The sequence below is a fragment of the Trichosurus vulpecula genome, chromosome 9 (genome assembly GCF_011100635.1).
Source record: "Trichosurus vulpecula isolate mTriVul1 chromosome 9, mTriVul1.pri, whole genome shotgun sequence".
Taxonomy (NCBI): Eukaryota; Metazoa; Chordata; class Mammalia; order Diprotodontia; family Phalangeridae; genus Trichosurus; species Trichosurus vulpecula.
The window spans coordinates 87,305,458-87,320,003 of NC_050581.1; the positions used below are offsets into that span (position 1 = coordinate 87,305,458).

The 14,546-nt window shown below is 38.7% G+C and overlaps 1 protein-coding gene across 3 annotated transcripts in view; it reads left to right on the forward strand.

The window, feature by feature from the left end:
* KDM4C (lysine demethylase 4C) overlaps positions 1–14,546 on the forward strand; it is a 507,818-nt gene that overhangs the window by 460,914 nt on the left and 32,358 nt on the right. For all 3 annotated transcript variants that reach the window (XM_036737952.1, XM_036737951.1, XM_036737950.1), the window contains one exon: positions 1,176–1,346. In XM_036737952.1, coding sequence (XP_036593847.1) covers positions 1,176–1,346 — 171 coding nt within the window. The remainder of the gene's footprint in view (positions 1–1,175; positions 1,347–14,546) is intronic.

The window sequence follows — 14,546 nt, forward strand, 5'->3', positions numbered from 1 at the left end:
AGACACTTTTGATTTCATTCCTCCAGATGACAGGGTCCACTGTGTATGTAGGAGACATATTGAGGATTCATTTGCTGAGCTATAACAGGCACATTTTTCTAAGTCGTGTGTGTATATTTCATCGTATATTCTCTTGATCTTCAACGGTGAGCATTTGATCACCTCTGTTCTCCCCTGCAGCCTTGGGAATGCTAATCCCAGAGAGCATATAGGGGAGATTCTCCATGCTATGAAACTATCTTTTAGGTATTCTTCTTGCTTTAATACCACAGGGATCTATGATTTCACTAGTGCATGTGTCCTCCACATAACAGTAGACAGTCTTCTTGGGATGCTAATGCCAGCCCTCTGGGTGATGAGCTATTCTACCCTTAAGTAGACTGGGCCTAGATAACAGATGATTTCTCTTTCAACCCAAACTCAAAGTCTAGTAACACTTTTCTGACCTTCTATTTCAAAGGCATAAATAGCCCTTGAGGGGCTAGGGTCACCTTCATATTGTGATAAAACATCAAAGTGGGATTTTAGTACAGAATGATTATTATTATTTTAACTAATGATTAATTTCAATATAAAACTATTCTAGATTAATGTTTTCCTAGTCCAGATCATGAATCTTGTATGCTATTAGCCCAGCTGTACTGAACACCTTAAAAAAAAACACTCCAGCTAGGTATGCTGACACCTGTAATTCCTGTTACTGTGGAGGATAAGGCAGTGGATCACATGAGCTCTGAAATTCTAAACTACAATAGGGTTAATGGTCATTGGGTATCTGCACTATCTGGCTCCATTGTGGTGAGTCCTCAGGAACAGGGTAAGGGCTGACTAGGGTAGCTAGGCTGCCTAAGGAAGAACAAACTAGCCCAGGTAAGAAACAGCATTGTCAAAACTTCCATACTGATCATAAGTGAGATTGTGAGTAGCTACAGTACTTCCAGCCAGGGTGAAATGGGAGACAAAGTCATTTTAAAAAAAACAAAACCAAACCCAAAACATCTCTTCACTATAGAAATGGATATTTTTAATGTTTTGGCAGAATATAAGCAGGGACTATTTAATTTTTGTCTTTGTTATCCCCCAGTATTTTGCACAGTGCCTTGTACACAGTGAGTGCTTAGTAAGATTTGCTGATTGATTCTCTTTCTCTTTCTCTCTTTCCATCCACATGAAAGAGAACCAAAGCTTGTGAAAAGGCAATCACTGTTGGTCAGACTGTCATCTCCAAGCATCGGAACACACGCTATTATAGCTGCAGAGTAATAGAGGTAACGTCCCAAACCTTCTATGAAGTCGTGTTTGATGACGGCTCCTTCAGCAGAGACACTTTCCCTGAAGACATTGTGGTGAGTATGTTTGCTAAAAGTAGCAAGCTCTATTCCTCAGGAACATTTCTTCTGACCTTTAGAAAAAGATCTTGACTTAACATTCAGTTCTTTGTTATTTTTTATGCAGAGAATTATTATTTTCTAAGTCTTCCCAGACTTCTTATTCTAATTAGTATCTACTCTTTCACTAAGAGAATTCAAACTAATCTTCCAAATTCCATTAGTTAAATGAGAAATGTGTTCAGCTAAAAAAGGTGAAATAAGAATTCACCTATTCTCTTCTTTAGAATATTCACATTTCTTAATTTTTTTTATTGTAATGGGAGATCCAGATTTTACTAATCTTTACTGACAGCACATTTGTATCTATGGATGTTCCATGTAATATTGTAAGAGGGGGAAAAACCATCAAGGAAAAGTAATGTGCAATTTATTTGGTTCCCTCAATGCAGAGCAGGCCATGGTTTCCTTAGCATTTTGTTCCTCCTCCCTTTCAAAAATATTTTTTAAATGGCTGTGAACACATGGTATGATAATAGGGGAAGTCACATTTTGGCCAGCCATTTACCAGAAGAATATTTGTAATGTAAGACCTTTGAAACTAGCATCAAATTATATAACAGAAACCAAAATTTATTAGAGTGATCGTTGTGTTACTCTTTCTAAGTCACCTTTCTTGGAATCACAAAAACACAAGACAGCAGCCTCAAGGGGAAAAAAAAGATCTCTACTGATTTTTCATATTGTTTGTACTTTAAAGTAGTTTCTTAATGATTCTTTAATAACACATTAGCAGTGGCTGAATATTTAATGTGACCTTACACGATTATTTGTACCTACCTCTGTGATTTGTCTCTCATGAGGAATTTGAAATATTGATTTACTCACTTTGCTGTGCTAACATTTTTAAGCTTTTAAGAAAGACAAGTGCATAAATACAAGTGACCTTATTTAAAAGATGGGAAAATAAACAACCTATACAATACACTAAAGTCATTCATTTGCATTTCTTTTCAATACACAGTAGTACCATTTCCACATGATCATAGCTACTGATGGATAGAAAATTACTTTCTATTCGACTCAAAATTGAGATGATGGCAGTTAGCATGGTTAAGACCCATGTCCAGTTGTTAGCACAACATAGCAATTTGCTGCTCAGGGTACAAACATGTTACAAAAAACAGATAATGACTTTTGTCTGGACACTAAGCAGAGAGACAATAGCACTGAGGCTACAACGGAGATGAAATACTTGGGGAAAGTTTCTGAGATATTAGCCATGAAGGATAGAGCAAGGGCTCCCTGGGGGAAAGATTGTGCCATTATAGAGAAACTTACATTGTTTCTTGAATGAAATTGGGTCTCTAGGAACTCCTTCATTTTGGTAAGGCACTTCACCAGAAGAATGTTTATAATGGAAGACTTTTGTAATCAGGATCCAATTATATAACCGAAACCAAAATTTAATGCAGTTGTCATAGTGTTATTTTTTTTTAGTCACCTTCATTGTAAACCTTATAGGAAGCAATAGAAAAAAAAAAGAATGAATGTGTAATTTCTCAAGGCACATTTATCTGCAGCAGATTAACAGAGCCTTGGACATGATTAGCACCTACTAAATGTTCTTCTTAGTGAATTTAATAGAGTTGCATGGTGGAGTGAGAGGAAAAATAGAACTGGAATTGGGAGGAGGTAGGTTTGAATTTCACTTCTCTTGCTTAGTCCGTGTGACCTTGAGCAAGTCACTGAGCTTTCTCAGCTATAGTTTCCTATTCTGTAAAAGGACTGGGTTGGATTAGGTGGTCCCATATGTCCCTTCAAGCTCCAAATCCCATTGTTTTTGGAAGCCTAACACACAATGAGGTGCAATGAATACTTGTGTGAAAGACTGTTTCTATAAGTTTAGATTTCCATCTCCAACCTCCAGACCCTTTTCCTTCAGGCAGCCCCCTTTCTGTTACTTTCTGCATAGCCCTAAAACTCCACAAGAATTATTCTTTGACTACCACTTCGGAAAAAAACATTTCTGTTCTCTTTTTACTTTTTTCCACAGGTCTCTGCCTTCATAAATCATCATATGAAACTCCTTTTCTATTCATTTGTACCATCCTTAAAATAGGACAGATGTTTGCCCATAAACAGCACCCAGCAATCACTTGTCTTAGTGATAGGAAACACTTAGAAAGTTTCAGGGCATTGTGGAGAGCAGAGTCTGTTTCACGAGAAGCTATTCGAGGGGAAATATTTGCATGGTTTGGGGAGAGCAATATAATATTTTGTTGAGTGTTGTTTGGAAGTTTGTGAAGGAATATCTGTTATCATTTTTGGATCTCAAAAACAGTAAGAAAGACTTGACTGTTCAGATCTTAGTGAGGAAGAAGAGAGACAGAGAGAAAGGAGCCCAATGGCTCCCAGTTACTCATGGTGTCAAATATAAATGCAACTGTTTGGTATTTAAACCCTTTCATAACCTGACTCCAGCATATCTTTCCAGCTTTGTTATACATTATTCTCATTTACTTACTCTTCAGTCCAGTCAAACTGCTTTTTAATGCTATCTTCATACACAGTATTCCGTCTCTCATCTCTATGTGTGTAATATCAATTAAGTTGGGACTTTCTTACTGTTTTAAAATGATTAATTAAGTGTCTTTGATTGAGCCTTACTAGGTGCCAAGCCCCAGGCCCAAACCCCTATTAGGTGCTAAGCCTGTGTGGGTGTGAATTGGTAACTAAGGTGGGGCTCTAGGTGGGGCCAGTGAAAGGAGGTGCTAACACCAAAGCCAATCAAAGGAGCCTAAGTTCTGGTCACTCAGATGATATTTGATGACAGCTGAAACTGCATAAAAAGGGAAGACAGAGCTATTTGCTTAAGGCTCTCACTCTTGGTGGTGCACTGATGTGGAGACTCCAGGCAGCTGTAACTAAGAGCCCTCCAGCTTGTAAACTGAATGTTGGGACTTTGTTAAACTCTGGTAACTATGAATTGGGATTTGAATCAGACAAGGTCTGTCTGACGATGTTTGTAATTTGTTTGTAGGCTTTTTCCCCTGAACTAAGTGAATTATATTTGTATCCTGGATTAAAGTAAGATTGTTAACCCCTTAATGTTGCTTTTCTTAGTAAAGCAGATCAAAAGAACTGGGGCTTGCAGCATTTTATGAGCTGGTTGTCTTGGTTTTACACCCCCACAGCAGTTGCTAGCCAGATTGTTGAAACAATGTGTTACTCGGAATTTCCCCTATGCCTGGAATGTGCTCCCTTGCCGTCTTTACCTCTTAGAATTTGTTATTTCTTTCAAAGCTCACCTATAGCACCATCTTGTACATTAGGATTACCCTGATCCCTCTGCTGCTAGCCCCAAGCATCAAAATTACCAGTTATATATTTGTGTATGTATGTGTATGTGTGTACATATATATTTGTGTGTGTATGTGTATACACACATAAATGCATATATTATCTGCCCTGATAGAATACGAGCTCCTTGAAACCAAGGACTTTTTCATTTTCATCTAGCCTGGTGCCTGACACATTGTAGGAGCTTAGTAAGTGCTTATTGTTTGATAGAATGTATGTTAAAGTAGTTGGTAGAAATTATTGTTTCTAGTATAGTTGTATTATATGCAGAAGGTATAGACTGAAGGGAAACCACCTAAAGCAGCCTGAGTGAATGAATGAATGAATGCATGAAAAAGCATTTAGTAAACACTTTCTATATGCAATTGAATGTACTAAGCATTAGGCATGCAAATCAAAACTATACCACAGCCCTAGCTCTTAAGAAACTTACATACAAATGACATTTAATTAGCAAATCAGAGCTTTCCTACACATTCCAGGTGCCTTTTTAGTAAATCCACCAGTGTCTTTCTCTTCCGCCATCCATCTTCCTGGCCTCATAGCTCTGATTGCCCAGGCTGCCATAATAGTATGTATTTTGTGCCTAAATCAGTATAACTATAAAAGCAACATTTATAACAAACTTCAATTGGCTCAAAGATGGGATAATTTTATACTAACCCAAATTCCCTAAATCTAAATCATTTACCATTTATCAGCTAGGGAGAACAAACAAAACTATATTATACCACGTATTTTTAACAAAATCAATAGATCCTTTGGGAAACTATGCAGTGCTTTTTAATGACTCCAAAATTCTCTCTCAAAAAGGGCACATCTGTTTAGCCTCAGTATGGAATATCATAATTTCTAAAGAATTAAAATTGTCCATCTCCCATAGGGCAATGGAATGGCAGATGGTGGGCTTAAGAAGGCATACTATCTGTGCTTTTCTGAACCTTTTGAAATTTACTCTCCTAACATCTAAGATACAAATTAGTCTATATCTAACGTACCTCTCCTCTATCACAAATTATATGACAGAATGGCCTCTTGTCCTGCAGGTTTCTACATGTACTTCAACACCTTCATCTTGCTTGGTCAGTGAATCAATAAGCGTTTACTAATGTGCCAGACATTATGCTAGGGATATGAATAAAAAGAACAAGACAATCTTTACCCACAAGTTCATATTTTAATGGAGATGACCACAAGGACATAGATAATTATATTTTCAGAATAAATATAAAAAGATTGCATCTTGAAAGAAAAGAGATAAGGGTCTAAATAGTCGTTTTCCTATACTTCTGCAATCTCTTGAAAGGTGAAATTATAATTAATACAAGTTAGTGCTTCAGCTTTTGGCAGAGAGAGTACCAGCAAATTTTTATATAGATGAAGTCCACTATTACTATAGTATCCTACTTTTGAACTGTTTTTGTAGTCTTCATATCTTCAGAGGTTAGCACAGTGCTTGACACATAGTATAAGTGCTTAATAAATGCTTATCAACTGGCCAGTTGATAAACAATGTTTGAATACTCCCTTATTTTTTCTGCTTCTTCTAGAGTAAAATAAACCCTTCTAGGTCCAAATTTTAGTTGGGCTCCTGTTCCACTTCATCTCAATGATACTTAAGAGGTCAGATTTTCTTCTCTGCATTTGATTCTCTGGCTGCCCTGTTTATTTACATATGTACATTTACTTACAGACACCTTAGGTCATGGGTTTTATTGCTCACTCTCTCTTCTTAGATATTGTTTCACATGAATTACTAGGCCTGTCTCCTGCTGTTCTTTCTGTATGCTATGCACTATTAGACTTGTCAGATGTATATGGACAGTTTTCTGTCTGCCCTTCCATCTATAAGTTAAGAAAACTACATGCAGTTATGTTTTTTTAGCCAGGCTCAATTATTGATGTACTTCATTCCTTGCCCACTATTCTTGTGTTTTAAGCAGTCATCCTGACATCCAAATCCTATCCTTTCCTTGTTTTAGCTAGCCATTCAGCTTCCATATCTGCCTTATTTAGTTAGCAGTACGTGGGACCTCAAGATCTTCAGTTTTTGTTTTCATTGAGGAGGAGAAGAGTTTGTCCTAAACATCTTAATCTTTAGCAATGCTTTCTAGGTTCCTTATGATAGTATCATCTGTCTGCCTGTTATTCACCACAATGGACCATCAAGGGTTGCCTTCATCCCAGGAGGCCCTCAGTCAGTCCTTTATGGATGCCCTAGGAAGATAGTAGACTTGTGCTAACTTGTTACTCTACTCCTCAGTAGCATCACCAACTACCCCTGCTCTTCTTGGATCATTATTGAATATCTTCCCATCTCATGGCCCCTATAAACCTATAGCACTATTTCTTGAAACATAAGAATCTACTTTTTCTATCTACAAACATTTGATAAACTCCTAACGTGTCCCAGACACTGTACTGCCTACGGATATGTTCCAACTCACCCTGCTTCAGAAAGAGCATCATACTTACTATATAGATCCAAATAGTCAGTGGTTCTTCTTTCTCCCCATTTCTCCCCTTTGTCACATTTATCTATCTTATTTCCTGACAGGTGAAAACTTCCTTCTATCTCATTATATCCTTTTTCCTTCTTTGTTTCTTTCTTTACATAGTTCTATTCTTTCAAAAAATGCTTCATTTGAGTTATGAACTGATCCAACCATTCTGGAGAGTAATTTGGAACTATGCCCAAAGGGCTATAAAACTGTATTTACCCTTTGATCCAGCAATACCATTTCTAGGTCTGTATCCCAAAAAGATCATGCAAATGGGAAAAGGACCCACAAGAACAAAAATATTTATAGCAGCTCTTTTTGTGGTGGCCAAGAATTGGAAATTGAGGGGATGCCCATCACTGTGGTTGAACAAGTTGGGTATATGTTGTGCTATAAGAAATGATGAGCCAGCAGACTTCAGAAAAACCTGGAAAGACATGTATGAACTAATGCTAAGTGAATTGAGCAGAACCAGGAGAACATTGTACACAGTAACAGCCACATTGTGTGATGACTGACTTTGATAGACTCATCTCTTCTTAGCAATGCAAGGATCTAAGACAACTCCAAAAGACTCCTGATGGAAAATGCTGTGTACATCCAGAAAAAGAACTATGGAGTCTGAATCTAGAATCAAAGCATGTTATTTTGCTCTCTGTCTCTCTATCTCTCTTTCTGTCTCTGTCTCTCTCTTCTTTGTTTCTCCATTCTTGTGGTTTCTCTCATTGGTCTTAATTCTTCTTTACAACATGACTAATAGGAAAATAGGTTTAATATGTATGTATACATAGAGCCTATATCAAATTCTATGCCATCTTGGAGTGGGGCGAGGGGAGAGATGGGGAGAAAATTTGGAACTCAAAATCTTATGGAAGTGAATGTTGAAAGCTAAAAATAATTAAATAAATTCAACAACAACAAAAAATACTTCATTCTCTTGGATGATCCGGAGAGTAGGAATGCATCCTCAAGCCTTTTCACTTTTTCCTCAAGGGCAGAGATCAACTTCTACTTTGTATGTACATGAGTGTTACATGTCACAGCTAGAACCACAAGCATAGTTCCTGGCTGGTCACAGAAGAATTCTCCTTGCTCTCCATCTTTGCCTGAAGGAAATTCCACAGGTTTCCTGTGTCTTCGTCTTGGTACCTCTCTTGACTAACCTTTGTGACTGTCAACTATGATAAACAGACTCTTTTCAAGACGTGAATGTAATTAGATCCGCCCGTCCCATTCTAATTGCCAGTGATTTACAGATCCTTCCCTGGACCCTAGGTTATCTGACTTGTCATGGGAAGCAAGGCCTAATTTATTTAACAGCCCGAAGTCAGAAGACATAAGCCAAAATCCAACATCCAGGTTTTTTACTTCTGTGTCATCCGGAAATAGTCTAAAAAATTTCCACTCAACAGAACACCTGCAGAATGTGTATATCAGTTCAGTTAAAACTCAGCATGCCATCTGAAGCTGTCAGATGAAGTAATGAAAGATACATTGCTATACAGCTCAAACTGTCAGTCTCGGAAATTTCGACACAGGAACTGATGATTTTTTTGTCTTCTACTATTCTCTGAAATGGAAGTGTCTCCTTCTGAAAGAACTCAATAAGCATAGAATTACTAGGGTCCCTCTTTGACCAACAGACAAACCCAGAAGACTTTAGTATGATTATGCTGACACTAATGTGACTACCTCCTTTTAGTATCAGCCCCAAGAGAGTATTCAGTGTGATGAGAATGTTGAAGCTGTGCTCCATCACTCTGTGACTAACTGCACATTAAATTCACCTCTGGCCATGAGAAGAGCAGGGCCATTTAGAAATTCGACAGCAAGAGTCCATCACTGGAATTTTCACAGTGGCCTGCTGCAGTTCTCAACATCTGTTGAAATATAAAAGAAGCACCTAGGTGATGAACTAGGGCAAGACTAGGGCTTTGTCAAGTTACTCTATACTAGTAAAAAGCAAACTTTTAGGCCCTTCAAACAGCTAGTGTTAGATATGGAGTCAGCTTCTGGCTTTGGATCCCTTTACCTCTTAACCAATTCTGTCCTCTTCTGGTCTTACTGACACTTGGACAGGAAAACTTCTAGCCTCTCTAGAAGCTTGTTACAACACTGTATCCTGTATGGATGATTTCCCTCAGGAATAACATTAAATTTCACTGGGTTAACAAGGTTTGTTTTTGTTTTTCTTCCCTGGTAGCAGTTATCACTCTGTTACCATTTCTACTTAATTGAAGTAATTTCCCTCAATTTTTGCTACCATTTGCACATGAAAGAGTTTATCATAATGGTTGGTTATGATACTGTGTGTTTGTGTCTTTGTGTGTCTGTGTCTTTAGGGGTGGAGGGACAGTACTGGACTTTTGATTCAGTTGGTGTTAAGGAAACTTCTGCAAAGGCAACTATTCTGCAATTCAGATAACCATGTGTATACTTACCTGTTTACATGTTACATATCCCCTAGCAGATTATAAGCTCCTTGAGGGCAAGGACAGTTTTTTATTTTGTCATTGAAAGTGTCTAGCACCATGCCTTGCATATTCCCAACTTTGACCCATACTCATCTCTACCGAAATCAATGTAGGGAACTTCTACTTTGCAACTTATAGTCTTAGAGAATTGCCTAGAGCACTGAGAAGTTAGGTAACTTGTCCATGGTCATAAAGCCAGTATGTATCAGAAGTGGGACTTAAAAACATATACTGCAACTATCTTCAGGAAATGTTGACAGAATATATAGTCTTCCACCAAAATCCCGCTCTTTGGCCTTATGTGTTAAGTGGCTACAGACTTTTTAAAGGCTGTGCCTAGGGGAAGATTAGGAGCTTCAAAGGCTTCACCATTATTCCACTTTTCTCATTAATCTGGCCTCTATGTTCTCAATAGGGTGGCACTTAGGAACATCTCCAAAAAGTAGAATCCTCGGTTCCCATACAAGCACTCAGTATGACTTGGACCTCAAGCAAAAACTGTTATCAAAGTCAAAGATAGTCAAGAATTCTCCTTTTCCCTTCCAGTGGGCCTCCATTTTCTCTTATGCCCCTATGCACTTAGAATACTACCCTGCATTAGGCTTCCCTGGCCCCTAGCAAAGGGAGATATCAGGGTCATTCCCTGGCCAATCCAGCAAATGGCTTTTGACAGCAGTGGCTAGACTATGGCTAAAAGGAGCCCTGATAGAGGGGAACTATGAGGAGATTCAGTTAGAAAGTTAAGGCGATACCAGATTGTGGAAAGCCTAGAAAATCAGGCAGGGAGTTTGGACTTTATCTGGGAAGTAATGGGAAAGTACTGGAAATGTTGAACCTTGAGTGGGAAGTAATGCACAGAAGATGCATGCAGGCAGTGTTGTAAAGAATCACTTGGAAGGGGGAGACTGGTGTCAGGAAACTAGTTAGGAAATAATAATGATAATAGATAGTGCTCTATGAGACTACTGTGATTGAGGCAGCTAGGTGACAAATTGGATAGCATTCTGGGCCTAGAGTCAGGAAGACCTCGATTCTTGGTAGCTGTGTGACCCTGGCAAGTCACAACCTCTGTTTCTTATTTTCCTCAATTGTAAAATGGAGATAGTAACAACACCTATCTTGCAGGGCTATTGTGAAGGTCAAATGAGAGAATATTTGTAAAGTGCTTAGTATAGTTCCTGGCACATAGGTCATTCCCTTCCCCTTCTCCTTTCCCTTCTCCCCTCAACTCATACAAACTGGCAAATGATGGTGTGAGAGGCAGCATGCATAGTGGTAGAAAGCAGGCCTCAAACTCCGTGCCTCAGGACAATCTGGAAAACCTTGAGTTGCAGAACAGATGCCAGTCTACATTCATGAATCTCCTCATCAGGAGTTCCCTGTAGCTATGAAATAATAGGCCCAGTCAAAAAAAATAAAAAAGATGCTCTTTAGACTCTTAGCTCTCAAAAGGATCTGTGATCTCATCTATGTAGATCTTTTCTGTAGTAATGAAGGTCCTAGTCCAACTATGCAAATCCATCCTGCATGACTTCTGTCAATGTCCTCCCTGAAGTCAGCCACGTTCTGCTGTTCCTTCCTTTATTGTGCCTGATACGGGGCAAGGACACTAGTGAACCACGTGGTCTAAGTACAGATTGTCTCTGACTCTTACCAAGTAATCAACCCATTTTCTTTTAATCATACCTCTCTGATATCCTTTAATCTTACCCTTTATTATTTCACGTGTCGCAGCTCACTCATATCCATCATATGATCCTCCATTGCCTGCTGGGTTGATACTCTAGTATTCCAGGACATTCAGGCAGGCAGTCAGTCAATAAACATTTATTAAGCACCTATTATGTGCCAGGCACTGTACTAAGCACTGAAGAAAAAAAAAAAGACTAAAGACAGTCTCTGCCCTCAAGGGGCTCACAATCTAATGGGAAGGTAACAAGCAAACATATGTACAAACAAGTTTTATAAAGGATAAATAGGAAATAATTGACAGGGTGAAGATACCAAAGTTAAGAGGGGTTGGGGAATGTGCAATTCCCAACAACGTAATCTAGTTTAGCAGAAGTCTAGTGTATGTGCAAGATGAAATAAGGTTGGAAAGGTAGGATGCTGCCAAACTATGGAGTGAACTGAAAGTCATACAAGGAAAATTAAATTTTATTTGGTAAGCCATAGGAGAGTGACATATCTAGATCTATGTTATGTCAAAGAGTGACAATAGCTCACATTGATATAGCCCTTTAGCATTTGCAGAGTGCTTTAATATATTACCTGATTTGATATTCACAATTGTCCTATGTATTATGGGTATTATTTTCAGATGAAAACACTAAGGTTCTTAGAGACTTGTCCGTGGTCCGACTCCTATGTCATAGGTGAGAGCTGAACAGAAGTCTTCCCGATTCTGGGACTCTTATTCTTTACCCCATGCTGCTGAGTCATATGAAAGATAAACTGGAGGGGAGATGGAATCCCCAACATCGGATTTTACCAGGGAAGTCAATAGGCAGAGGTGAAGAGACACATCATTCCAGGCATGGGGAACAGCCAGAGAAAATGCCAGGAATTGGGAGATGGAACAGCCAGGAGGCCAGTGTCACTGGATCAAAAAGTATGCTGTGGAGAGTAAGGTGTAAGAAGACTGGAAAGGGAGGGAACCTAGGCTAGGTTAGGAAAGGCTTTGAATGCTAACCAGGATTTTGTATTCGATCCTGGAAGCAATAGGGAGACAATTGAGTTTATTGAGTAGGTTAGTGTTATGGTCAAACCTGTCCTTTAGGAAAATCATTTTAGTCATCCTTTTTCTCTAAATGGTTTTCCTTGGTAAACTCATTTGTTCCCACAATTCCTCTACAACCTCTACACAGATAATTCAAAAATATCTTTCTCTCCAGTCTTAATTTCTTTAAACTCTAGTTGCACATTTGCCACTAAGAGCCAGACTTTTCAACTTCTGCCTACGATTAGCACCTCCAAACCAACTTGTCCACAGTTTCCCTTTAAACCTTCAGACTTTACTTTTTTATTCCTTCTGAAAATACTCTTTCTTTCAGTAACACCACTCAGTCTCCCATGTTGAAAAACTTATTGTGGTGTTTTTGGCTCTTCTTTCTGTCTCATTGAATTAATTATCAAATCAAGTCCTCTCAGTTCCACTTGTGGCAAATCTCTTGATCTTCTCATTCCTATGTATCTTCATGGCCACCGCCCTACTATAGGATCTAATTGCCACCTGTCAGCAGTCAGCTCCTAACAGCTCTTCACCACCTCTATTCCATCTCCCCTCCAGTTTATCTTTCACATATCTTGGCAGCTTGGGATAACAGATAGAGTGCTGGGATCAGGATGACCTCTGTTCAAATCTCATCTCTGACACTTAGAAGGAATCTGACCAGGAAAAGGTCATTTCATCTCTAAGAACTTTAGTTTCCTCTTCTGAAATAGTACAATTATGAGGATCAAATGAGATGCTGTATTAAAGTACCCCACAAACACTAAAGCATCACCTCAGTGTCAGCTATTGTTGTTCTCTGACTGATTTTTCTTACCCGTAGATCTAGTCATGCTACTCCTCTGCTCAAAAATTTGACTTTCCCAATGGCTAGAGGCATTGGGAAAATAAGGGACTATTGCCCAGGGAAGGGTATGTAGTTTTGGAAAGTTACAGAGAGGGTGGAGCACAGCCCTAGGAGAGTCGGTTGACCCATTCTTTCCAGAAGCATTGACAGAATTCATAGGATAATAGATTTAGAGCTAGAAGGAACATTAGAAACCATTAAATCCAGCCCTTTCATTTTACTGATGAGAAAACTAAGGCTGACAGAAGTTAAGTGACTTCTTCAGGGTCACACAGCTAGTATCTGAGCCAGACTTGAACTGAGGTCTTCCTGACTCAAGGTCCAGTGCTCTATCCACTGCATCACCTAGATGCCTACTTGTCAGTTTGCCTTAAAAGTTTAGGGCAAGTTGGGTGCTTGTACAATGTACAACTATTGCATCGGAGATGGGAGTATATTGGACTTTAATAGGTGAAGGAGGTGTGATTGGTTGGAGACAAGCTCTGTGGTTAGATATCACAGTGCAACTCATCTTCTCACCCTCTGTTTAATCGATCACATCCCTTAGAGTCCAAACATGTTTCCTTGAGATCATGATACACTCCTGGGGGTTTGGGTACTCGATGATTCTCTTTACTGCTTCTTACCTAGCTGTATGACTTTGAATAAGTTACTTTTCTGCACCTGTTTCATGTTTCTAAATGGTAAGGGTGCAACTGGGTAACCTTACAGCTGTAAAAATTCCATGATTCTGCATTGATGTAAAATATTGTATTATATTTACTATATGTATTTTTTTGAAATCTGCTTCTGTCATGGGGTGTGCTTGAAAGCTGGGAGATAAACAAGGGCTCAGTATTCTTTGACTGTCCTAGGAGCATTTAACGAATTGAGCTTTCACGGGCAGGGAGAGTTGGTAGTAAGAATGGTCACAAGTAATTGATTGGGTAAAGTTGTAACATACGGTGCATGTAAATGACAAGAAATATCCAAGGTTGGAGTAGTGTATATTCTAGGTTTCCTTTAATATTTTGCTGTGGTCGTTAGTTCCATTTGAAATTTACATGCAGTGTAATGAGCATGAGGTAACTTGATGTGTGACTGAGGTCAACCTGATTTAAGTTTCACAGCGCAAGCACAGCCAATGTCTTTCTCAGCAGTAATAGAACACAAGAATATATTGCTGCGCAAAAGCAGAATGGATAAAACTTTGTAGGAAATAATTGGGATTAAAAATAAGAAGTGGAAAAAAATCAACCACTATTATTTAGCTAATTTTCTCACAACTGATAATTACATTCAGTTTTGTTCATCTGACATTTG